The sequence below is a fragment of the Halichoerus grypus genome, chromosome 7 (genome assembly GCF_964656455.1).
Source record: "Halichoerus grypus chromosome 7, mHalGry1.hap1.1, whole genome shotgun sequence".
Taxonomy (NCBI): Eukaryota; Metazoa; Chordata; class Mammalia; order Carnivora; family Phocidae; genus Halichoerus; species Halichoerus grypus.
In genome coordinates, this window is record NC_135718.1 from 98,441,413 (window position 1) to 98,465,737 (window position 24,325).

Genomic DNA, 24,325 nt, shown 5'->3' on the forward strand with positions numbered 1-24,325 from the left:
TTTCAGAGGTACCCGTTTATGTCCATTTTACAGATGAGAAAATTGAGGACCAGAAAGGTTAGGTAACTTGTTCAGTGCCACATAGCTGGTAAGTGATGGTTCTATAGTTGCACCTCCCAGATCTTCCTAACTTCACAATGGATGAACTTTCCACTGTGTCTTGGTATTTGAGGAGTCTTGAAGGATGTGTAGGAATTTACCTGAGTGGAACAAGGGCGTAAGAGCAACAGGGAAAAAACAACAGCATTTGTTATTGGAGATCTGAGATGTAAACTAAAATTGTGGCAGAGCATGTTTGAGTATCTATAAAGATGAGGTCACATGATTACAGCCATCTGACTGACTTGAATAGGGTCCTGTGCAAATCCCTGTTGCCTGGTTGATTTATAATTCCTAAGAGGCCAAAGTTCTGGGTAACATCTAAATTCTCTCCGCCCAGACACACATTCCTACTCTTTCACAAGTGTTCTTGGAGAGGTGGGCGGTGAGGGAGACAGCGGGGAGATTCTCCAGTGTGTGCTCCCCACAACCTCACTGTGGATTTGCTTCTCTGAGCCGATCTAATCTTGAAGTTAGCTTTCCAGACATTCCCCAGGCAGCAGTCCGACATGCGAGCCTATGTGTCTCCAGCCCTGTCCTGGGGGTTGCACAGGCGGCACGGATTCTCCAACCGGAAATCATTAGCGCTGGAATCCGCTTCGAGGGCTGCCCAACAAGCTACTATGCCTTTCTCCACTCCCTCATCCAAGTTCTACCCTTTCCTCGAGTTTCTGCCCAAATCATACCTCTAGAAGCATTTTCAGTTGGGATCACAGTAGCTTGGTCTAGACTGGAGTTACGAGTGATTTTTAAAAAAATCGTTTCACTTGAGACCACCTGGAATAAGTTCCATCTAGAACAAGCGCTGTGGCAACATTAACAAGAAAAACACTCCTGTGCCCGGTAGGCACGCAGCGTTTGTTGACTGAACTCAGGAGGGCCGGGAGGGGGGCGGGTCCGGCTTCCACCCGGGCGCGGGAAGGAGGCCAGGCCGCCGAGCGAGGCTGGGCGGAACTTAACCCCCGCGCCCCCAGGGCGTCCCGCCTCCCGCCCCCGCGGCCGGCCCGTGAAAGCGGCGGGGCGCGTGCGCGGGCGGCCGCCAGGTGGGCAGGTACCTGGGCGGGGCGCGCCGTGGTTGGCGGCCGGCGGCGGCGGGCCCGGCACCCGGAAGAGCCGCCGACTCCGCGAGTGCAACAGGGGGCTGAGCGGGGCTGCGTCGTGTGGACCCGGCCCGGGATGGACAAGCTGAAGAAGGTGCTGAGCGGCCAGGACACCGAGGACCGGGGCGGCCTGGCCGAGGTGAGCGCGCCCGGGAACCGGGCGGGACTTCCAGGCTTTCCTGGAAAGCCGCGCCGCGCCCGGGCGTCCTCCCGGCGGCGGGCCCCGCGCTCCCCGCGCCCCCCGCGCCCCTGCAGGTGCCGCGCCGGGCCCTCCGCTCCAGGCGGTCGGCCTGTGCGTGCTCTGTTGCCCGGCGCCCCCTCAGCCCTCCCCGCCCCAGCGGCCCACTCGAGAGGGCGGCGCCGGAGCAGAACCCCGGGAACGCCCGCGGGGGCGGGCGCCCTCCCGGCCGGTCCCTCCAGCCCCGCCGGCCTCCCCGAGCTCCGGGGCCGAGACGGGCAGGGCGGGCGGGCCCCGAGAGCCTGGCGGAGGGAACCCGCGTCCGGGTAGGTCGCCTGGGCCTGGCGACGGGCCCGCAGCTTCCCCTGCTCGCTGCCCCGGTACGGCGGGGCTTAGTTGTCGGTGTGACACTCCCACCCGACCTTGGGCACCTGTCGTTGTTGTGACGCGTCTCCACCGCGGACCCGTGAACTCCCGGAGGGCAGGGCTCACTCTTGTTTCTCTGCGCCCCCAGTCCGTCCGTAGACGCGGCAGACGCCCAGCACCTCGTGGGACTGCCGGCGCGTGTTTGTGTGACTGTTTCGCTGGAGAGGCTGGGTCGAGCGGGAATCTGGGCGCTCGGGCCGTGTCTTCTAGAGCCACACAGAATGATCATTTCCTCTTTCGAGTGCTTTTTTTCGCTCTTGTTTTTGTTTTTCTTTCTGGATGACAGAATAACATTTTACTTTTTGGTGTGTATTCCACGGGCCTCAGTTTCCCCAGCTGTAAAGTGAGGGTGTTGAACAAGAGACTACGGCTTCTTTCAACTCGAAACCCACGTTTTCCTTCTAACTTTAATCAGTGTCTCTCGTGGTTTGTTCTCAGCATCTTCTTTCACCCACTTTGGTGGTTGCTGATTTTTTTCTGCATTTTGTGTGATACTGGTACCCCCTCTGTGAGATCTCAGAACTTGTAAAGCTTACTCTCTTAATCCTCACTTTGAAGAAGCAACACTATAGGAATTGGAATTGAGTATCATAGGAATTGGGGTCTTATTTTTTTGACATTTCAAAACAGCTCTGTGGGTTCCTTTTAATTGGTTGCCTTTATTAGTTGGTCAAAGCTCAGGAGTAATTTCATGCATTTTTTTTGTTTTTCATTTCTGGCTTCTGTTATGAACTGCCAAGTCAAACCCCAGACCAGGCCTAAGAATACCCGGGTAGTTGACAGTCATGTGGTTCTAAAAGCATTATGCCCTGTGGACTGTCATCACGCTTTTAGGAGCAGCTAGGGTTCAAGAGGGAGACACTTTATCATCCTGAAGGCTCTTGGGGGGGAGTGTTGACAGCGAGATGATGCAGATATTATATATTTAGAAAAAAACCATGAAGCAGATGCGTAAGAGTGAATGATTAGTGCAGATTGAAGATGTAAATGCTGAGTTTGTTTTTACCTACAATGGTGCATGCCCGCATTGGATGCAGTGAAGGGCTTTAAAGTGTTGTAGGCTCAACCACATCTTAAATCTGTTTAAAAAAGAGTAGGTGCTGCTCTCTTGTGAAGTAGTGTTGTCTGTTTCCTCTAAGTGTGAGATTCCTGTTTTCATACATCATTGTATGCCATTTCCTGAGTCCCAGACTCCTGGGAAACATCTTGTAGCTGGCTGAATTCATTTTCAGGATTGTTTTGGCTTAATTTTTATTAATTCGGGCCTCCTTTAAAATGTTGGTATTGACTTGATTGTTTCACATTTCCCATGGCTTTGAAGCTGGCAAAGAGAGTTGTGTGCTGAAATTTCTGTTTTGTGTGGTAGGTTGGACTACATGGCCTTATGGGCTCTTCAGATTAAATTGTCAGAGGTCACCATAAGTGAGTGCTTTTCAAATTTTTATCCTTTTAATGTAAACAATAAAAGCATGGCTAGTTCTGTTTCTCCTACATATGAAACTGGGTATAAAAACGACTTGGCAGTGCCTAATCACCAATACCCTCCTGACGAGGTTTTTAATTGATACCTCACCTTCATAAATCCGCCTTCAACCTTTAGTTTTAGTGGGCGTATTTCTTAAAGTATAGGTTTTATTTTTTTCATAGAGGATTCCAGGGATGAGGAGGGAATGAGTGGTACCTGGTTTGAAAGCACAGGTATGAAGCAGTATTCATTTCTCACCTTCTTCTGGTTACCAGCCCTGTTTCCTCAAGCAGCTCTTAGCTTTACTTCATTTTGGCAAGCACCTTTCTTCTCTCCACATCCCCAAGTCAAAGGGACCTTTGTTCCTAACTGCCAGTCAGACAGCTTGGGTGCAGATCGCCTGTAAATTCTAGCCAGGGACTATTTTAGCTACTCCGATTTCCAGAAGGTGCCCCAGCAGCCATGAATTTAGAGAGGCGTTTTATAACAACTGAGTTTGTTTTTATAAATTGGCAAAAAGAAGGGCTTAGCCTTCACTGAGTCCAGCTGGTGAAAGAAGTGCGATGACACAGAGTGGGAAGACACGGTGATGAAAGGTTATCTGCGCCCCCTCCCCCCATTTTGCCAACTAGGGTGACATTTGGGGGGAAATTCAGCTTGAGGGACTTGTGGAGCCAACACTTCCTCCTTTCTGAAGGAAGAAACCAGAACTGTGTCCTCTCGTCCACGAGTTTGATTTTTACGAGGACTGGAACGTGGAGACCATATTTAGTTCTCTAAATGCCAAGGCCAGCTCACACTTGACACTTAACCTTATGGGTTATCCTCCTCACAAAAAGAAATAATAAAGGTCGAATCTCTTAAAATATCCCTGTTGATGCCAAGTGGTGCTCAAGCCATGAATCCAGTCCAGTTCTGCTACGACGCTTTTCTCCCCGCGTGCAGCTCACTTCTTTTCTTCTACCTGGCAAAGTAAGTTCTTTGTTTCTTGCATGAGTAGGAGGAGTGGTGGCTTCTGATTTTCTTCTCTTCGTGGTGGGAGGTTGACCATGTTAGTCAGAAGGCTGACCTGATTGTGGGGGCTGCCAGTGCAGCCTGCTAACAGAGCATCACGTGGCTCATTTGGGAGGTGGGCTGTGCCTGAGCGCGGAACCAGGTGGCCCGTCTGTCAGGTCCTGACACCCTGTTCCCACGGCATGGTTACCATCCCCGATGGCGCCTTTCTGTGCAGTGTCCTGTGGTGCCCCGTGTTTCCGCAAGTGCTGTGTGTGTGGTGGGGGATTGCGGTGTCACGAGCCCACTTTAAATATGTGTGAACAGGGTCGCCTGGGCGGCTCAGTCGGTTAAGTGTCTGACTCTTGATTTCGGCTCAGGTCACAGTCTCAGGGTCGTGAGATCGAGCCCAGCGTCGGGCTCCGTGCTGGGTGTGGAGCCTGCTTGGGATTCTCTCCCTCTCCCTCCCTAGAGAAGATAAAAAGTGTGAATAAATGCGGTAAGAGGAAAACCCCTTTTGATAACCTGCCCTTAAGACTGCCTTTCTCCTGGGGCGCCTGGGTGGCTCAGATGGTTAAGCGTCTGCCTTCGGCTCAGGTCATGATCCCAGGGTCCTGGGATCGAGTCCCGCATCGGGCTCTCTGCTCCTTGGGAGCCTGCTTCTCCCTCTGCCTCTCTCTCTCTCTCTGTCTCTCATGAATAAATAAATAAAATCTTAAAAAAAAAAAAAAAAAAAAAAAGACTGCCTTTCTCCTGAATGGAAATTAAGCTGTCTGTAGCAATGCTGGCCACACCCGGGAGAGCCGCTCTTCCTTCTTTCCAGGCGTCTGGTTTGACAGGAAGTTTGGAGACAGGGCTGAAGACAGGTCCCTGAGCTGGGAGCAGTCAAGGCCGAAGGAGTTGCCAGTCCAGTGTCCCTTGCAGCTTCTGCCACCGCCTTCGTTCATCAGGGAGTGGAAATGTTATTGGCAGCTTTCCCCCACCGCCGGAGGGAGACTGTGCTGGCCACACGAGGTGAGCCTGGTGTGAATACACTGGGTTGCCTGGGCAGGAGGCAGGACCTTTGGTCTCAGTGGCAGCTGTCTGTCCCCAGCCTGAAGCAGCTGTGGCCACTTTCATGATGTGGACAGACTAGGAAGGTCTCTGGCGTAAGTTCCGGGCTGTCCTCTTTGACACGGGGGAAAAACCCTTGGGAGCTACTTGCAGGCTCCCCTGTTCTAGCAGAGTTGTCTTGGGAAAAGTTGGCATCCTGGGAGCTTTACTCTTGGGAGGGGTTAGTTATGGTAGCGGAGAGTCAGACGAGTAGGGCCGTAATGAATTACCTAGGATTTGTATCACGCTTGCGTGACTTGGCTGATGCCAGCACCCCAAAGCTCGACATGAATAGATTCAGCTCAGGGCCCTGACACAGATGAGAGCCTTAGTCCTTCGGCGTCTCAGAGATGCCGGTAGGAGTAGCTACTGCCCAAGTTGGGCTGGTTGATGTAGGCGACCATGCCCGGTGGATCCAGCCCCGAGTGCCGGCCCCCGACTGGCCCCCGTTTCCTGGGTCCCTGCCTGGCGGAGCTCATGGCTTTCTGGTTGTCCTTGTCCGGCCCGGGCTGTGTAAGGGCTTGGGCTACTCTAGGGTCTACTGCCTTGCCATGCTGTGTGTGAAATGGTTTGTGCTTCAGGTGGAGAGTTTCCAGCTCTGGGGATGTTCACCTAGAGGCTCGGTAACCTCTTATCTGCTGCCAGAGAGGAGATTTGTGGCTGGATAAGGAGCCGCTTCCAGGACTCAGGAGGGCTCTTGTAGCCATGAGTGAGTCGGATTCTTTGTTCCTGCCTTCCGCAGGTCAAACTCACACGCTCAATCTAATTATGTGCTTCCCTTGTTTCTGGTGCTTAAACATGCATATACGTGTATGTAATCCGTTTTTTAAAAATTTCAGGTTGTTGAGGCATCTTCATTAAGCTGGGGTACCAGAATAAAAGGCTTCATTGCATGTTTTGCTGCAGGAATTGTCTGCTCACTGCTGGTAAGATGTCCCTCCCCTCCCCTGCTCTTTTCCCCACCCTGTCCCTCCTTCCCTCTGTCTTTCCCCTTTTGTCCACCTCCTTTTCTCTTTCTCTTCATGAGATGCATGGATGAGAGAGAGAGGGAGGTGCTGAGGAGGGTGGGGAGGGGACTGGGTGTCTCTGTGCACTCTTGGCTGTAGACTGTCGTAGGAGGGGTCCTCTGTTGCAAACGCCCTGTGCTTTATCTTCCAGGGAACTCTTCTGCTCTGGGTGCCCAGGAAGGGACTATACCTCTTTGCAGTGTTTTATACCTTTGGTAACATCGCATCAATTGGGAGGTAACAAGTGTTTTTTTTTTTTTTTTTTTAATTTAACCATAGCCAGTCACTAGATGGGAAACTGGGTGTGGATTGTGCTTGAGGGAGGTGAAGGAGGATGCTTTAATAGTTTTAAGGATTTGGTTTCTCACCAAATGTAGTTAAAATACATCATATCCAACTTTATCACATAAAGTTAATTAATGGTAAATGCTAAGAACCCTATGCTAAATTTCCTTTTAAAAAATTTCCTCTTTAAAAATTACTGAAAAGGGGTGCCTGGTTGGCTCAGCCGTTAAGCGTCTGCCTTTGGCTCAGGTCATGATCCCAGGGACCTGGGATTGAGTCCCGCATCAGGCTCCCTGCTCGGCGGGAAGCCTGTTTCTCCCTCTCCCACTCCCCCTGCTTGTGTTCCCTCTCTTCTTGTGTCTCTCTCTGTCAAATAAATAATAACATCTTTAAAAAAAAATGTTTTAGTATCTTTTTTTTTTTAAGATTTTATTTATTGGGGTGCCTGGATGGCTTAGTCAATTAAGTGTCTGACTTTGGCTCAGGTCATGATCTTGGGGTCCTGGGATCAAGCCCCATGTCAGGCTCCCCATTCAGCAGGGGAGTCTGCTTCTCTCTCTCCCTCTGCCCCTCCCCCTGCTTGTGTATTCTCTCTCTCTAAGTAAATAATAAATAATTTATTTGAGAGAGAGATTGGGTGAGTGAGGGGTAGGTGGGGAGGAGCAGAAGAGGGACAAGCAGACTTCGGGGTGAGTGCAAAGCCCGACATAGGGCTCGATCCCACAACTTTGAGATCATGACCAAAATCAAGAGTTGGACATTTAACTGACTGAGTCACCCACGCATCCCAGTATTTTGTATCTTAGTTTATTTTTTTTAAATTTTTATTTTTTTAAAGATTTTATTTATTTATTTTTTTGAGAGAGCGAGAGACAGAGACAGAGCATGCGGGGGAGGTGCAGAGGGAGAGGGAGAAGCAGACTGCCCGCTGAGCAGGGAGCCCGGCCTGTGGGCTCCATCTCAGGACCCTGAGATCATGACCTGAGCCGAAGGCAGATGCTTAACCAACTGAGCCACCCAGGCGCCCTTATCTTAGTTTATTTTTGAAATCTCCTGGGATAAAGTTACTGTTGAGGTTTTATATATGAGGGAACCGTGGCAGCCCGTTTTGCATGCTGCAGGTACACAGATAGCCCAGGTCAAGTGCAGTTCATGCTTCAGCCACACTGTGTGCAGACAGCAACAGTCCTGCTCCCCAGCTGGGAGTGCTGGCCTGACTTCGGCCTACATGGCCGCCTGGAACCTGAACTCTGTGACTTTTCCTCTCCTGCCGCCTTCCCTTGTATCTCAGTCAATGGCCTCAGAGTCCTGGGTGTCCAAGCCCCGGCCCCTGTTATTACTCACCATGGCTTGGTGCCGACCCCTTCCTGGCTCCTTCCTCTTTGTCTCCATGGCTCTTGTCCCTGACCATGGGACTCACGTGCTCAATTAAGCCTTGATCACACCCTGGGCTGGGCTCTGAGCGTGCACAGACATTGCTGCCGAGGTGGAGCCCACCGGTCGGCCAGACAGACAGACACGTGAACTGATAATATAGGGCATGGAGAAAGAAGTGCTCAGGGAGGGGCAGCTGCTGAGATCTGACCCGGGGAGCCAGGGAGGGCTTTCTAGAGATGGTGATACCTGAGCTGCTCTTAGCTCTGGCTCGTATCACATCCCATCTGAACTACCACAGGATTCCTCTGCTGGCTTCTCTGTGTCCTTTTGTGTCCCTCCGGGCCGTTTTCAGCATTCGGTTACAGCCCTGGCTCACTCTCTTTAGCGGTGCCTCATTTCCGCCACAGGTGCGTGCATGCGGGAGAGGCCCTTCGGGATGTGGCTTTACCCAGGTCCACTCCCCAGCCAGGCCGACCTGCATTTCCCCAAACGTCTTTGTGCCTATTCTGGGGCTAATTTCTCTGCCTAGAATGCTGCCCCATCTGTATCTCCCCCTTTGTGCCCTACCCCCCTCATTTTGGTGAATTCTTGCTCATTTGTGAGGACTTGGCTCAGAAATCACCACTCCTATGAATCTTCTCCTCGTTACCTCTCCCCACCCCCACCCAGAACAATGACCTCTTCTTTCATATGGGACTCTGTATGTCCCAAATATATTTTTGTGACAGCACAGATAGCATTTTATTACATTGACTTGTTATAAGTCTCTGAGCCACTTGACAAGGGCTATACGTCTGCCTTACCTGTCCCTAATTGTCCCCAAACCTAGCTCTGTTTTTGGCTGGAAATGTTAACCAAATGATTGAGTACACGACTCTGGCTACCTTCTAAAAACTTAATTTATGATAGTAAAATGCTGGCTCTCAGAGATGTCTCATCTCGCCTCTAAAGCCCTCTCAAATACTAACTTTTGGAGGGTTTTGCTTTGGGCAGACAGTGTAGGTTTAATGTTGAGTCTATAAATAGAGCATAAGTACAGGCGTGTGTTGGTTAGTCTAGAAGAACTATTTAGCAAACCCTAATAGGGTCGACTCTTGATAGCACTGCCTACAGAAGTACTAAAGGGAGCAAATGATTATTTCCAGGGTGTGTCTAGGAGTTTATGGCTTTACCTATAATCTGTTACTTTTTTTTTTTTAAAGATTTTATTTACTTATTTGACAGAGAGAGGGAGAGAGGGTGGGAGGGAAGGAGAGAGCACAAGCAGGGGGAGTGGCAGGCAGAGGGAGAGGGAGAAGCAGGGAGCCCGATGACGTGGGGCTGCATCCCAGGACCCTGAGATCATGACCTGAGCCTAAGGCAGATGCTTAACCCACTGAGCCACCCAGGCGCCCCTATAATCTGTTATGTTTTTGTATATATGCTGCATTTAATTTTTAAGGCCAGTCTTGGCTCTTGCTTCTTGTTCAGTGTTGGCTAAGAGTGCAGCTGTGAGTTCTGGTTGAAACTTAATGGTACTTCAAAGAGAGGTAGACTAATTTTTTAAATTTCTGTTTTTACCAAATACCCGGTAGCTAATGCTAAAACCCTGGCTGTTACAGGGCTTTAGGGGTGAGCCACCTGGGGCATTTCTGTCAGGAATCTAGAGACATGACAGACCTAACCCTCGGGTTCAGCGTGAGGATCTGCTTGGGTTACTGTCCCACACAGCCCCCTCTCAAGTTCCGTTCACACTGAAAGTGCATGAGGGATGCCTTTCGGAGCTTTGGATCCAGTAGATGGGGGTTTGAATGCTGGCTCTTCAAGTTCCTAGCTGTGTGATTGTGGATAAGTAAATGAACCTTTCTGAGCTTCATTTTCTCATCTCTGAAATAAGTAAGTGTAATAACATCTAACTTACAGAGTTGCTGAGGGATGGAATGAGGTCGAGTATGCCTGTCTGGCATTTAGCAAACACTGAACAAATCATAGATATATGATCGGTAGAATTACTCTGGAGACTATGAAAGAGAGTGAAGTGCTCTACTTTTTAATATCAGCAACCTAAACCTGTCATATGGATGAATGGCTTGTGTGTGTTTGCCTCTCAGCACTGTCTTCCTCATGGGGCCGATGAAGCAGCTGAAGCGAATGTTTGAGCCGACGCGTTTGATTGCAACTATCGTGGTGCTGGTAAGGCCTCCCTTTTAGCCGCACTTGTGAAATGGGACTTTTTATTTCTGCGGCATGGAGTTTTTTTCGTCTTTAACCTGAAAACCTCTTTTCTTTTTCCTTTCGTCTTGACTTACTCCCGATGCCTGTAACCACAGAGGAGACATAGGGAGAATTCTGCGTCTGATCATTATGCCGTTGGTGTTTCAGTTGGTGTTCGGGTTCTGCCAGCGCCTGCCCCCCCGCAGCGGGCTGCTCAGAGTAGCCACACTGATGTGGATGAGGTCCTCCTGGACACTGGGGAAGCCACACACAGGCAGAGCTTAGAGGGAGTGACTCAGAAACACAGGCTTCGCCCCCTGGAGTGGGAGTCTGGTCTCCTGGAGCGGGTGTCTGGTCTCCTGGAGCGGGCTTGCTCTTCCCTCCGCATTATCTGACTGATGTTTGTTTCCATCCATATTTCTGATGCGGGTCTGTGCTCCTCGTGGCCCCTTCTCTCTGTTCCCTGCTTGGACAGCAGTGCCTTCAGCTTGTCCCACCCTCCTGTCCTGTTGGTTCGAATGCCCCTTCCTCCTCTGGACTGCTGCCTTCCAGACCACATTCGCTGGCCTTCGGTTAAAATTACCTTTATTGCAACATTTGGGACTTGATCAGTGCGCTTTTAGTTTTAGTTTCAATTCTGTCCATGTTGTTTGTTCAGATAGGTGAGTTCTCTAAAGCCTTGTCCACGTTTGCTGTTGATTGCATATGCACTGGCCCAGTGCTGGCCACAGAAGAAATACTTGGGGCGTGTTTATTGAGTAGTTACTCTATAGAAGGACAGAGAGGACGGGCATGACCTGCAGCTCGAGTGCCATTGTTCTTGGCCAGCCCTGGGATGTAGATGGTCCGGACAGGTCTCTTGTAGAAACAACTTTCTAAGAAAGGACTCAGGGAACGTGTTAGGTGACACGTAAACAAATAACCGACTGCCTGATGTCTCGTGTTACTCTTCGTCCTTGCTTGCCTTCTCTGCTCCAGACACAAGTGTTTTTGGCAGGGGTTCAAATACAGAGCTGTGTGTTCGACCAATGTTAGTGCGTTTGAATGAAAAGATGGATGGGTGAGGGGTGGACCAGGTTTTATTTTCTGGGCAGAGAATTTGGGAAAATTTGAAAGTCGAAGAGGATCCATTTCTTTTTAATCTACATCCGATCTTATTGGCTGGTTTCATTTCATCGGGATTTTAACTCTTCTGCTAAACATGGGTGCTCACGTGGGTCCAGCGCTTTGAGAGGGAGGACAGCTTTGGTCGCTGTGATCATCACAGAATCTGGTTACTGTGTGGGGATAAGTCTTGTAAGTTTGCCAAGAATGGCGAAGTCTTTTTTTTTTTTTTTATAAAGATTTTATTTATTTATTTGACAGAGAGAGAGATAGTGAGAGCAGGAACACAAGCAGGGGGAGTGGGAGAGGGAGAAGCAGGCTTCCTGCCAAGCAAGGAGCCCGATGTGGGACTCGATCCCAGGACCCTGGGATCATGACCTGAGCCGAAGGCAGACGCTTAACGCCTGAGCCACCCAGGCGCCCAAGAATGGCGAAGTCTTAACAGTATTTTTCTCCATGTTGTCACTGTATTAATTAATGTTTTTCCTCTCTCTCTAGTTGTGTTTTGCACTTACTCTGTGTTCTGCCTTTTGGGTAAGCGTGGATTTTAATTTTCTTGAACCTTTTTGGCTTGTGCCTCTTGTCGCACACACCGTGCGGTAACCGTCCATTTTTCTTTCAGTGGCATAACAAGGGGCTCGCGCTCATCTTCTGCATTTTGCAGTCCTTGGCCCTGACGTGGTAAGTGATGTTTTAGTCTCCTCCCACGTCGCTGTCTGACTAATGCAGCGGAAGGAGATAAAATCCCACGGGGTGCGGGGGGAGGATAGAACAACATAGAAACTTTTCAAGTTAAGAATTCTCAATTATGCAAGTGAAATCAGACTCCAGAGCGAAAGTCTGTGGACTCAGCCCCGTGTCCAGTAGATGGCATCAGTGGTCTTGGGTGGTTGGCGGAGGCTGTTTGCCTGCTGCGGTGTTTGTTTTTTTTTTTTTTGCGGGGCTCTTGGTTGATTTTGAGATGTCATAAATGTTATTCAATCACTTCTGTCTGGTAGGAGCAAGGACAGTGAAGTATTATGGGGGCTGGTAGAAAGAGGCTTGTGAGTCAGATAGATGTTGAAGGAAGGCGAGTGGTGAGAAGTGATGAGCTGCATTTGTGATGGGATGGATGATTTAGCCGAAGCACAAAGGGAATTGTCAGCAGGAGATGAGGGACAGTGAGTGATGAAACGGAAAACCACGTGGCCATGGGCAGCGCGATCAACAGGTGCCCTGCAGGCTGTTGGCAAGACCAGGGGGTTGTAGCTCAAGAGCCACGCATAGGGAAAGGGGTGCTGGAGACGTCGTTACTGGGGGCCGCGGATGGGGCTGTAGGTTCCGGTCCAACATCAGAGTGAGAGCGGTTCTGGCAGGCATGAAATTGATGGCTTCTGAGATGTTGCTATAGTCCTTCCAGAGTTTATGAAGGGATGAGGCCTGCCTGAACAGTTTCCATAGAGATGTGCTCATCTGCTGCTGAAAAAAAATGTTTCCTCTAGTGCAAAGGAGACAGGACTGAAAGTTTTAAAGCCTCCAAGGATCAACTGTACTCCTATGTGGTAGAAATGGGGCTTGAGGCTGCAAGCTGAGCACCCATCCCTCCCTTTAGTCATTTGGGACTTTTGAATAAATACACTTCTCAAATGCTTTTTGGAATTTACTGTGTTCACAAGTAAGTGAGTTTTGTACATGGGGAATGTAAGAAGAATGATGACCTGATTTTAATGACACACATGTTTTGGGAGTAGGTACCAAAAGACCTGGTTTGATGGCTTATATTTCTATTTTGGTTTTTTTTCCCCAAGGGATGAAATTGGTACTCAATTTCATGTGCATGCCTTTTTTTTTTTTGCTTATAGACTGAATTTGAAGCCAGTTTTCAGAGGTTTAGCGTTCATATGGGCTCAAGCAAATGGCAGTATTCACTCCAACACTGACTATGTTGTGTTTTTCTCAGGGCTGGTCCTTTAGTGTTGTGGCCTCTTCCCTGCATGGGCCTCCCTTTGGTGAGGGGCCTAAGCCAGCTGGGATCACCAAGTTATCTTTGGGCTTGGGTTCTCGAAGAATCATAGCTTGCTTATATTTTTATCCATAGTATAGTTGGTAGTGGGTTTTTTTTTCTTTCTTTTCTCTTTTCTTTTAAAATTAATAGGAGCTGAGCAGAAAATTATCCCATTCGGATAGAAGTTCATTCTGTTGAGGATTTGTAAAATATTAGAGGATAGTTGATCTGGGTTTTATTTGGTGGTGTTTTTAGAATAGGGCTCTGTGCCATCCCGATATGTGGGATCTGCTGACCCTGTGAGGCTGAGGTGATGGTTACCTCCACATGGGCCTTTTGCCCTTCTTTGGCCACCGATGACACCCCCCCCCCCACCAACCTGTACGTGTGGCGTGGCGTGTGTGTTCACGTGTGTATGTGAGTGTGCATGGGTATGCGTGTATCCCCCACGCTGAGGAAGGAGAGGGTCTGGGCCCATCATGGCAGGTGCCTCACAGCTCGGGGCCCATTCCTTCCAGTGATTCCCTCCATTTGATTTCGTCTCTTGTTTGTTTTCATTGCAGGTATAGCCTTTCCTTCATACCCTATGCAAGGTAAGACTGTGTTTACAACTGTGACTTCTGTCACTTGGGGATGATGGTGTGTTTGCAAAGGGCCTTTGTTTTGAGTGCTTTCAGAGAACACATATTCTATCTTCACTAAAGTTCTTTTAGACAAAGAGGTTAAGTGTCCTATACCTATTTTATAGATTAGTAAGCTGAGGGTCCTCTCCACCCCCTCCCCTCCCTGCAGTACAGGGTGATAGGCATTGGCCCAGGACCACCAGTTCCAGTGGCATGAACATTCTCCTGTGATATGTAGTGCGTATGTGCACCTAATCACTCTTTGAATTTGTAGCTTTGCGGAGATCTTCTTAAAGGTGAATATCACTCTAGTATCCCTGAGGAGGAGGTGGAGGGATCCAAGCTCATGCTTGTTTTCTTGCAGTGTCCCATCGATGAGAATGTTCCAGAAGAGTTTATGAAGGGAAAGTCAACAGGGCCAGGACTCGGAGGACCAGGGTTTCCTAATTAGCAGTGTGACCTCGGGCAGCTCACTGGACCCCTGTGGCCTGAGTCTCAGGGATAAGCAGAGTGGGCTGGGCCACGTCATCCCCAGAGGCCCCTTCCAGCCGCCACACCTCCTTTATTTATTTATTTTTTTTAAAGGTTTTATTTATTTATTTGACAGAGAGAGACACAGTGAGAGAGGGAACACAAAGCAGGGGGAGTGGGAGAGGGAGAAGCAGGCTTCCCGCTGAGCAGGGATCCCGATGCGGGGCTCAGTCCCAGGACCCTGGGATCATGACCTGAGCCGAAGGCAGACACTTAACAACTGAGCCACCCAGGCGCCCCTGCCACACCTCTTTTAATTGGCCCTTTCAGGGATGGGCCTCTCAAAACTGGCCATGTGATCTTTGCTGACTCTGCTCTCAGGCAGCGGTTTAATTTCCATACATCCCTGTCATTACCTGTAGCTAAAAAGCAGCTTTTCTTTAGCTATATTGAGAAGATGAAAAATTGCATGGGAGCTGGGGAGGAAGAAGAGCAGGCTTGCATCTTACGTGCTCAACTCCAGTGCTGACAGTGATTTGAAGATGCTGGGGAGTGTCAGATGAGAAGTTCGCAAGCTCATCATAAGCTGCGTGGCTTGGGAATAGATTCTAGGGGGATAACAGGAAGTACTCTGCTGACCCAGCCAGTTTGGGGGGATGGTGGCTTGTCTGAGAAGAGTATGGGTAGAGCTGTCTTGGGCAACTAGGTTTTTATGTGAAATAAGCCAGAACCTATCATCCCTGAGCATCCAGTGACCTATTTATCAGTTTGCCAACAATTTGAATGTATCCTCATGCCGGTACCAGTTCCATAATTTTCAGGGTCCAGTGCAAAACGTAAACGTGGGCTCCTTGTTAAAAAATGATAGAGAATTTCAAGATGGCAGCCTCAGAACATTAAACCAGAGGTGGAACCCTTGAAGTATGGGGCCCCGTGAAACCGCACACGTCTATGACCCATGAAGCTGGGCCTGCTTGGTGCCATTCTTCAGGGCTGCAGACTTGACCTGGATTGGCATTTATAGAGCTTAGGCCTTTCCCACAGTGTTCCACAGGAATAGTGGTTACATGGTAGAAAAGGGTTCCATGGTCAAATAAGTTTGGGAAGGGGTTAAGCAAAATTAGATGGGTTCCTTGTTATGCAGCTTTCCAGGTCTTTTGATAATGTGTGTTGTTAGCTGCCATGAGGAATCTTTTTTTTTTTTTTTAAAGATTTTATTTATTTATTTGACAGAGAGAGACAGCGAGAAAGGGAACACAAGCAGGGGGAGTGGGAGAGGGAGAAGCAGGCTCCCCACTGAGCAGGGAGCCTGATTCGGGGCTTGATCCCAGGACCCTGGGATCATGACCTGAGCCGAAGGCAGATGCTTAACCAACTGAGCCACCCAGGCGTCCCCGCCATGAGGAATCTTATTTGGTTGTAAAACTCTTTCTTGTGCAAAGCATCTCCTGGGACTACAGTGTAGAGCTTATCTTAAGAAATGCTGCTCTAGAATTATCTTACTGTTAAAGCACCATGGCCACCCATGCAAATGCATTCATTTACCTCTCCCTCCCTCCGTGACTACCAGGATCCTTGGCGCAAGTGCAGCTGGGAGCAGAGGGACAGAGTCGGGGTGGGGAGCCCTCGTACTAGCCACATGGGGTGCCTCAGATGGCCGTGCTTGCTTGAATAGGACAGTAATTGATCGAGCACCCACTCTTTCCTTGCATGCTGTGCAGTGACTTCTGGGACAGACCTAACAGCAGGTTAATAAGTACTTGGTCACTACAGAGAGTCCCCTGTGCTTGGGAACTCCTGCAAGCTGTCCCTTAGCAAGTTCCCGCTGTTTGGAAGAAAGACCCGAGTGACTACCCGATCTGATGTTTTCAGTGCATCTGGTGATTCCGGTTGACATTAAAGTGCACAGTCCTGTGTTCTTGGTTTCTGATAACCTCTACTTTCTTCTGGTCTTTTCCTTTGGTTATCATGAATAGCTGTCTGTTATTTGATACCTACTCTATTCACTGTATTAATTCCTGCAGTTTGTCTTTAGGGTAAGTGGGACATCCCCTTTTACAGATGTGGAGTTTAGAACTCAGTAAGACAAATCACTTGCCCTTAGTAATACCGCTAATGTTGAAGTTGATGTTTGATGCCAGGGAGCTCGGCCCCACAATCTAGGTGCTCTCTGCCCCGCAGGATGCTACTCTGGGTGCCCAGGAAATCTACAGGAGGGTCTTTACCACTTACATGGGCCTTTGGGGTGATGATCTCCCACTGATGTTTGTGTGTTTTCCTCCTAGGGATGCTGTGAAGAAGTGTTTTGCTGTCTGTCTTGCATAGCACATGGTCAGTTGTGCAAGGCTTTGGAAGGCGCCGTGGACGGAAGCTGGTGGACAGTTTTGTAAATACCTTCTAAACCTCTGTCTTACAGACACGTGCCTTTTCTCTTGCAGCAGTGTGTTGCTTGTGATCTGAACATTTGAGGGTAGCTTTTGGAGGCATTGTTGTGGTCCCAAACCCAAATGTCTGTAGCACGGTATGAGAGGTGGGTTCTGTATCTCATGGGGTAGATTATTCCTCATGCACCTGTTCCCTCTTTAGATGAAGTGTTCCACTGAAATTTCCTAAATAAAAACCTTGTTAAGCAGCGGCAGGTCAGCTTGGGAGTCAGGGCTCTTCTGGGGGTGACAGGCAGCCCCATCAGAGCTGGCAGGGGTACGGCCGTAAGGGACAGGGTTTTGGGGTCTGCGGGGACTTTGTGGACTTGCCCTCAGCATGGAGAACTGCCCCCCCCCCCCCCCACCCGCCTCACCCAGCGTGGATGTGCTTCTGCTCTGGGGTCTGCCCCCCCGACAGCTGCACACAAGCCCGTGGAGAGCCTGCTCGTAGAGTGACCTGGGAAAGGAGCACTTTTTGGGGATATGTGTTGTTTTTAAATCTGCACGTTGGCTTTGTTGTTCTTCTGATTCCACACCTGACGATGGAATGTATCTTCTGACATTCCGTGCACTCTTTTTCTCTCGGGGTTTTTTTTCTTTCTCCCCCTCCACGTAGCTTTTCTCATGGCCTCCTGGAACTGGACTGGGGACGAAGCATGGACAGAACAGACACTGTTTGCTTTTGCGCAAGAGCTGACGGGAGGGAAAGGTCTTGCTGCTTTCCACTCTTTTTTTTCCCCATTATTTATTAATGTTGCTTTTAAACTGATTCTGTTTTCCGTTCTCCCCTGGAATGGGGCCAGGGTAGAGTGGGTGGGAAGGCAGAGCCCCATTGTGGGGCACGCGGGAAGGAGGCACGCCTGCCTGGTGACCTTTCAGCGGTGCCAGGGTTTCCACCGGAGCCCGCGCCACAGCACCGGGGGCGGGACACCGTGGGTGGCAGGGGGCGTGTATCGCAGCCCCTGCCTCACCATGCACGGTGCTTTGTGCCCGGGATTCTGTCTGGTCCCACAAGAGCCTGGTGACGAAGTGGCGATGGTTATCTCACTGGGCAGTCAAGGAGATCAGGCTCAGAGAGGTCAGCAGATTGCCTCAAAGCCACGGTTGGTGGCAGAACTGGGCCCGGAGTCTGGGCGCCCCAGCTTCAGTCCCCTCCGTGCCCCCGTGTTTCCCGGGCTGGCTCTGGAGGCGCCTCCTCTGACTGTTCTGCCTGTTCTCATCAGCCAAGCCTGTGCCTTTTCTGCTCCCAGTCCGTTTACGTCACTGCACTGTCTCCTGCCCAGTTTCCCTTTTGGGATGCTTCCTCCTGGTTCTGTGGGCTCTCGTTGTTCGATTGTGTGCTCTTGTAGCTCCTTGCTGCCTGACCAGCATAAATGCCCTATCTTGATTGCCAGAGTTCTTGGCATTGCGGGGCCTCTGAAGCAAGCCCACAAGTGAAATCTCTTTGGGGTTGCCTTTCTGTTCCTTACCCAGGTCTAGCTGGCCCGCTCGGGTTCTTGCTCTGGAACCTCCACACCAAAGACTGTGGTCCACGTGTCGTCTCCTTGCTTGTGGCCAGTTGCTAAGTTCTTTCTCCTGTTGCAGCTGAGACCTCAGACCGGCTAGCCTTTTCCTCTGAGCTGGGGAGCTGTGAGCAGGTCTGAGAGGGCCAGAGTGAGGAGGCAGTCTCACCGGGTCCTCTCTAGGCTATGGAGGGCACCCTGGCTTATCCTGAGGTTCCTAACCTGCCTTCAGCCAGGAAGGGAAATTATGTGCTACCCTCTGGCTTTTGTGGAGTTCTTTTACATCTGAGGCGTCCCTCGGAGATAGCTCAGATCTTGGAGGCGCTCTAGAAAGGGGCCCAAAGGAGATCCGGCGTGTCCATCGTGCCCTCTCGTAAGAGCGGGTGTGGGGCTAGCCTGTCTACGAGCTCCAACCGGCCTGGAGTAACTAGAAGGCTGAACCCTCTGGCCCTTTGCACTGTCTGGACTTGACATTGTGGGACATGAGGTCGAGGTGCCTTTTGCGATGTCACCGGGGCTGTGTAGCATAGTGGTAGTGGATGTGGGCTTTGACGGCACACAGGTTTGGGCGTGAGTTGTGGTTCGGTCACATACCGGTGTCAGGTTGAGCAAGTTACTTTGGCTCTGGCTCCCTTTAAAGACAACAGAGGTAACAGCCCCTGCTGGATCACTCTCCATCAGTGAGCTGTGCGTCAGGTGCTTCGCCTGGAGCCCAGGGGACGGAGACGGTATCTCAGGAAAAGGAAGGTATTATTACTGCGTCCCAGAAGTAACCGATGACCTTTGAAGGTGACAGGTGAATGTCTCTGACCATTAACTTATCTACAAAATATGTATCGAGCATTATGCGTCCAGCACAGTACCGTTGCCACGCCTGGTCTCATTTAATAGTCACAGTGGCTTTGCAGGCTGGTGGTCCTGTTTGCCTTGCTGAAGAGACGAGCCGCCTCGGGGAGGGTAGGCGTCCCTCCAGATCTCACCAGTAGAGGGCGGTGGTTCTTGTGTTAAAGCGCCTGCTTTGCCCTAACGCGGGGCCTGTGGCCAGTTTGCACAGACCGCTCCAGCCAGGACACTGTGGGCAGCTTTTGGATGATCCTGCCATTCGGGATCTTCCAGACTCCTGCATTTCCCTTCTGCCACCTCACCCTTTGGTTTTCACTGCTTGTTTTTGCCTCCTGCACGGTGGGAGGAAGAAATCCATGTTAAAGCCGCTAAAAGCTGTTACCAGGCAACAGCGCTAGTTTGCAAGCACCGTGGTGGGCGAGAGAGTGGGGAATTAGGGTTCAGACCCTGCGGCCGGCAGGCTGGCAGTCCCGTCTTGTTCCTGCAACACCCCCCCCCCCCCCCAATGCTGGGGGAAGGAGAGGGAGAGGTCGTTGCGTTCTTGCAGTGAAAGGAATCATTCAGGCGACTCTCGCAGCGCTGTGTGCTCCCCGGAGGTGAGGTGGTGCCTCCAGCTGCGTGTGAGGCTCCCTCTGTGGGTGCTGTGTTGGGCGCTGCGCCGCTCCCCAGGCCCAGACACCCGTCTCCCGGGCCTCGGAGCCTGCCGTGTGACTCCCTGCCACCCGTGTCCCTCCCTGGGAGGTTCCCCTTCTGCCGACCGTGCTCACGGGCAACTCTGGCTGCCAGATCCTGTGCGTGGCCATGCCCCTGGCCGCTGCTGCCCAGGCCCAGCTGGAGGTTCCGTGGGAAAGTGGGACACCATCCCCCGTGGGGCATTTCCACTGGGTTGACGATCTCAGTGCTCCTTCATTCTGTATGGGGACTTCCGGGGGGGGGGTATCCCCCGACTGCCCCCTCCCTCCTACCCTAATCAGGGTACGCTCAGGGAGCAGGAAATAAAATCATGAAGTGCATCTAAATAAATTCCTTTTGGACACTTGCATTGGAAAAGATGATTAAGAAGTGGGGCATACCTTGAAAAAAGGGTGTGGGAGGTACTGGTTTAGCTGCTGCTGCTTTTGACAGCTCCAGGAGAGTGACAAGTGTGGCGGTGTGACGGTCGGGGCAGTGAATTAGGCAACAGCTCAGCCCATGGCCTTGCGTTCCCTTTTCTGTGGGGCAGCCCGCACCAGGCCCGCCTTACCTTCTCTTCCTTCAGACGTCTGACTGGAGTCAGCTGCAGGGTTACAAACTAGTTAAAAATTCACAGCCCACCCTTGACCCTCATTTTCAGCAAATAAATGAAAAAAAAAAAAACCCATGTTTGCTCAATTTTTGGCATAGTTTTTTATTTTAAAATTTAAGATTTTTTAGGATGTTTTAAGGGGTAGTTTTTTGCAGATAGCAGTTTTTAAAAAGCTAACAGACCCACAACTGAAGTTAAATACAGATTTATATCTGAAACTCTTGATAAGATATAAAAAAAGAATTTAGATTTAGAATTTTATTTTTTTTTTGGAAATTCTTATTTAAAAAGTTAGTTGGGAGGTTAAATCATGTGACTTTAAAGTACCTTCTCATTCATAGTTTATGAATTTTATGAAATTCTGAGATCTTGAGCATTTTCAGTCAAGTAAAGAGAAAACTGTTGTGCACTTTATTTGATCCCAGTTCCCTCAAAGATAGGCTGCTTCATTCCACTTTGGGCTATTTCCAGGTCTACCCCAAAGGCGTAGGTGACACTCCCAGGTCCCTGGTACACTTAAGCTTTGTTGTGGGGTGCTCAGGTTTCTCTTGAGCAGAAAGGCCTCGCGAAGCTTGGGCCGAGATCTCACACTAGAGTTGGTGAGCATAGCCCCGTGAGGCAACCCTTGGCTAATGTACATTGACCGCATGAAATTCCATTCTCTCGAGCAGGAGCCCATAGGCTAATGATGGGCTTAGAAATGCACAAAATTTTTCTCTGGGTGGGATGAGCTGAGAGCAGAGAAGATTGAGTTCACTAGGCAGGTGCTATATCGTCCTCTCGTGGACCAGACTTGGCTATTTGAAATGAAAAATCCATCCACAGCATTGTAGTAAACAGCTAATGCTGAGGTACGTGTTTACAATGTGTGTTGTAAACACGTGTTTACTACCTGTGATAAATAGTACGAAAAAACCCCATACATCACAGACAAACATTCCCTGATATAAGTGGGCTGCCTGGGCCTTGTGAGGTATCCTTTATGACCAAATGAAGACTGGTATCTAGGCAGAATGTTGTTCTCTGTCAAACTTCCATACTGCCGGTAATGAGCCTTATTCTAAGTACAAGCAAACCTTGTATTTGTAAAATATCCTAAAGGAGAAGCATGGTTTACATTCAATTTTGCAGTCTTTCTGCTATGAGAAGTGTTTATTTTGCTTTTTTCAATCTGTTTGCTTGATGTAGCTGCTTTGAACAAGGAAAGGAAAAATTTAAAATCCTCTCAACTCTGTTCTTTTGCTGCTTTTGTAAATTCTGATTGTGAAGTTGGGGATAAAGATGTTCAAAAGCCCGTGGAGAATTTACATGCCTTCAGAACATTGTGCCTGTTCTAATATGATGAGCTTTTAAAAAATACTTTGTTAAAACATGAATCAGTTTTTGTAGTTGTACAGAGATATTCAACTAATTTTGAATGCTGGTGATTGCATAACTGAATTTTGTATATCCAAAAATATATTCTTGTGTGCTACTTTTCCTACCTTGAGATTCTATTTAATACAACAAATGTTTTCTTTTTACTGATGCATTTCAAAGAGAAAGAATTTTGCTGGTAATTAAGCTGTTTTTTCCCCCAAGACATCATAAAACTGTTCTTAATTTTTCTTGTTTTGCTTTTAGTTTCCTTCTCAATAAATGATAACATTATGATCTTTAATAAATCTGGTATTGTCTCTTATTCATATTTGTTTTCCCAGGAGTCACTAAACCAAATGAAGGTTGTATGACTACAAGAAAAGACCATGTCCTTATTTTGCAATCGTAGTATGTAGCATGCATTGTAAACACTTAAAGTTGTTTTTGAGCTAAATTGGTATGTAGTCCTCTCTTTCCAATGACGTGGGATAACAGGGTCTAAGTTTTGAAGATTTTTGAAGGTAAGAAATGTCAAATGTTTTATTTTGGAATATTCCTACACACCTACTTGGTTTAGTCACTGCGTAAACTGGGTTGTCAAATTAGTATAAAGTTGTTCATAAGATTTCCATATTCTTTTAATGTTCCAAGATTTAGAGTCAGGCCATTCTTTCTCTGCTGATACTGGTAATTTGTATCTCCTTGCTTTATCTTGGTCAGTCTGGTTTGGGGTTTATGATTTTATTGATCATTTCAGAGACAAACTAGTTGAAAAGATTTGAACAGACATTTTACAAAAGAAGTATATGAATGGCTAGCATACACGTGTAATATATACTGTATTATCCTGTAAGTTAAAAAAACAGGTAAAACCCAACTCTAGACCAAAGCTGCATTCTTAGGTGGTAAAATTATATTGAAAAGTAGGACGTTATTTGCATAAAGTTAGGATAGTGATGGCTTTTTGAGGTATGGAGAGGTTTAGTGATTGAGAAGGGACACTGTGGAGGGGGACTCTGGGTGATGGTTGTCCTATTTTTTTTTTTTTTTTTTTGAGAGAGCTTGAGCAGATGGTGAGGGGCAGAGGGAGACAGAGTGAGACTCTCAAGCAGGCTCCATGCTCAGTGCAGAGCCTGACATGGGGCTCCATCCCACGACCTGAGATCATGACCTGAGGCAAAATCAAGAGTCAGATGCTTCACTGACTGAACCACCCAGGCGCCCCTGTCCCATTTCTTGATCAAGTGGTACTTACAAGGTGTTCACTCTGATCAATCATTGCACTATGTTTTTTTGTGTATGTGTCCTTTTATGATGTGTTATATTTTACAATAAACCTGCTTTGGTTTCATTGCTTTTCACTATTGTCTTTTTTTAAAAAATTTAATTGGTTTCTTTTCTTACCTTTATTCCTTCTTTCCTTATACTTACTTTGGGTTTAGCTTAACTCTTGTAGCTTTTTAAGGTAGGAACTTAAAGAATTGATTTTAGATCTTTTTTTCTTTTCTTTTTTTTTAAGATTTTACTTATCTGTTTGATAGAGGGAGGGCACAAGCAGGTGGAGTGGCAGGCCAGAGGGAGAGGGAGAAGCAGGCTCCCTGCTGAGGAAGGAGCCTGACATCGGGCTTGATCCCAGGACCCTGGGATCATGACCTGAGCTGAAGGCAGCCGCTTAACCAACTGAGCCACCCAGGTGCCCCTAGATCTTTTTTTCTAATATAATTTAATACTACAGATTTCCTTCTGAGCATGGCTTTAGTTGCATCTCACAAATTTTGATACGTTTTCATTTTAATAAAGTACAAAATATTTTCTTTTTTTCCTTTTTACTGTTTACTACCATCTACCTCTGGACTACCTGCTCAGTCCCAGCTCACCACCCTGGCTTCCCTTCCCTCTTCCTCCCCCTGCCTCTGGCTTCACCACGTCCTCACCTCCCCTGCCTCTCCTCCCCTGCCTTTCCCTACCCTCCACTTCCACCTCCCACCCCATCTCCAGCCCCTACCCCTCCCAATGGCCCAGTTCAAAATACTTGATTTCCTTGTGATTTCTTCCACCCATTGATTACTTAGATGTGTGTTTAATTTTCAAACATTTGGGGATTTTCCAGATACGTATTACTGGTTTATAATCTAATTCTTTTGTAGTCAGAGAACATATTCTTTTTTTTTTTTTTTTTTAAGAATTTATTAGGGAGGGAGGGCGAGAGCATGAGTTGGGGGGGGTGGGGCAGAGGGAGAGGGAGAAGTGGACTCCCCACTGAGCAGGGAGCCCTAACTCTGGGCTCCATCCCAGGACCCTGAGCCGAAGGCAAACATGTAAACCGACTGAGCCACCCAGACGCCCCCAGAGAACATACTCTAAATGATTTCAATCCTTTAACATTTATTGGGACTTGTTTTAGGCCCTGCATATAGTCTATCATGGTAGATGTCCCATGTGTATTTGAAAAGAATGTGTATTCAGCAGTTGAGTGGAAAGTTCTAGAAATACCAAATTGGTTGACGGTGTTGTTC

General features: G+C 48.8%; 1 protein-coding gene and 1 long non-coding RNA gene across 4 annotated transcripts; one reads left to right on the plus strand and one right to left on the minus strand.

Annotated features, from left to right (window-relative positions):
• On the minus strand, positions 1-1,955 carry LOC118525857 (uncharacterized). The gene is made up of 2 exons (XR_004912344.2): positions 1,809-1,955; positions 1-200 (listed from the first exon to the last, which is right to left on the minus strand). It is a non-coding gene; the product is annotated as an uncharacterized LOC118525857 (long non-coding RNA).
• On the plus strand, positions 1,144-22,114 carry SFT2D2 (SFT2 domain containing 2). 3 transcript variants are annotated; one of them, XM_036076782.2, is made up of 10 exons: positions 1,963-4,240; positions 4,642-4,760; positions 5,085-5,275; positions 6,193-6,279; positions 6,512-6,597; positions 10,113-10,194; positions 11,818-11,853; positions 11,942-12,000; positions 13,867-13,896; positions 16,683-22,114. In XM_036076782.2, the coding sequence occupies exons 1-10, from the start codon at positions 4,146-4,148 to the stop codon at positions 16,720-16,722; spliced, it is 825 nt and encodes a 274-aa protein (XP_035932675.2). In that variant the 5' UTR covers positions 1,963-4,145; the 3' UTR covers positions 16,723-22,114. The 3 variants fall into 3 exon arrangements, with proteins under 3 accessions (XP_035932676.2, XP_035932675.2, XP_077934052.1); XM_036076783.2 differs by lacking the exons at positions 1,963-4,240; positions 4,642-4,760; positions 5,085-5,275 and adding an exon at positions 1,144-1,338; XM_078077926.1 differs by lacking the exons at positions 10,113-10,194; positions 16,683-22,114.
• The last annotated feature ends 2,211 nt before the right edge of the window (positions 22,115-24,325 follow it).

Bases quoted from the DNA above. Each gene is read 5' to 3' on its own strand.
- SFT2D2 (XM_036076782.2), top strand. From the start codon at position 4,146: ATGCCAAGTGGTGCTCAAGCCATGAATCCAGTCCAGTTCTGCTACGAC. The intron at 4,241-4,641 runs GTAAGTTCTTTG...ATTTCGGCTCAG, and splicing joins CTTTTCTTCTACCTGGCAAA to GTCACAGTCTCAGGGTCGTG. The intron at 10,195-11,817 runs GTAAGGCCTCCC...CTCTCTCTCTAG, and splicing joins TTGCAACTATCGTGGTGCTG to TTGTGTTTTGCACTTACTCT.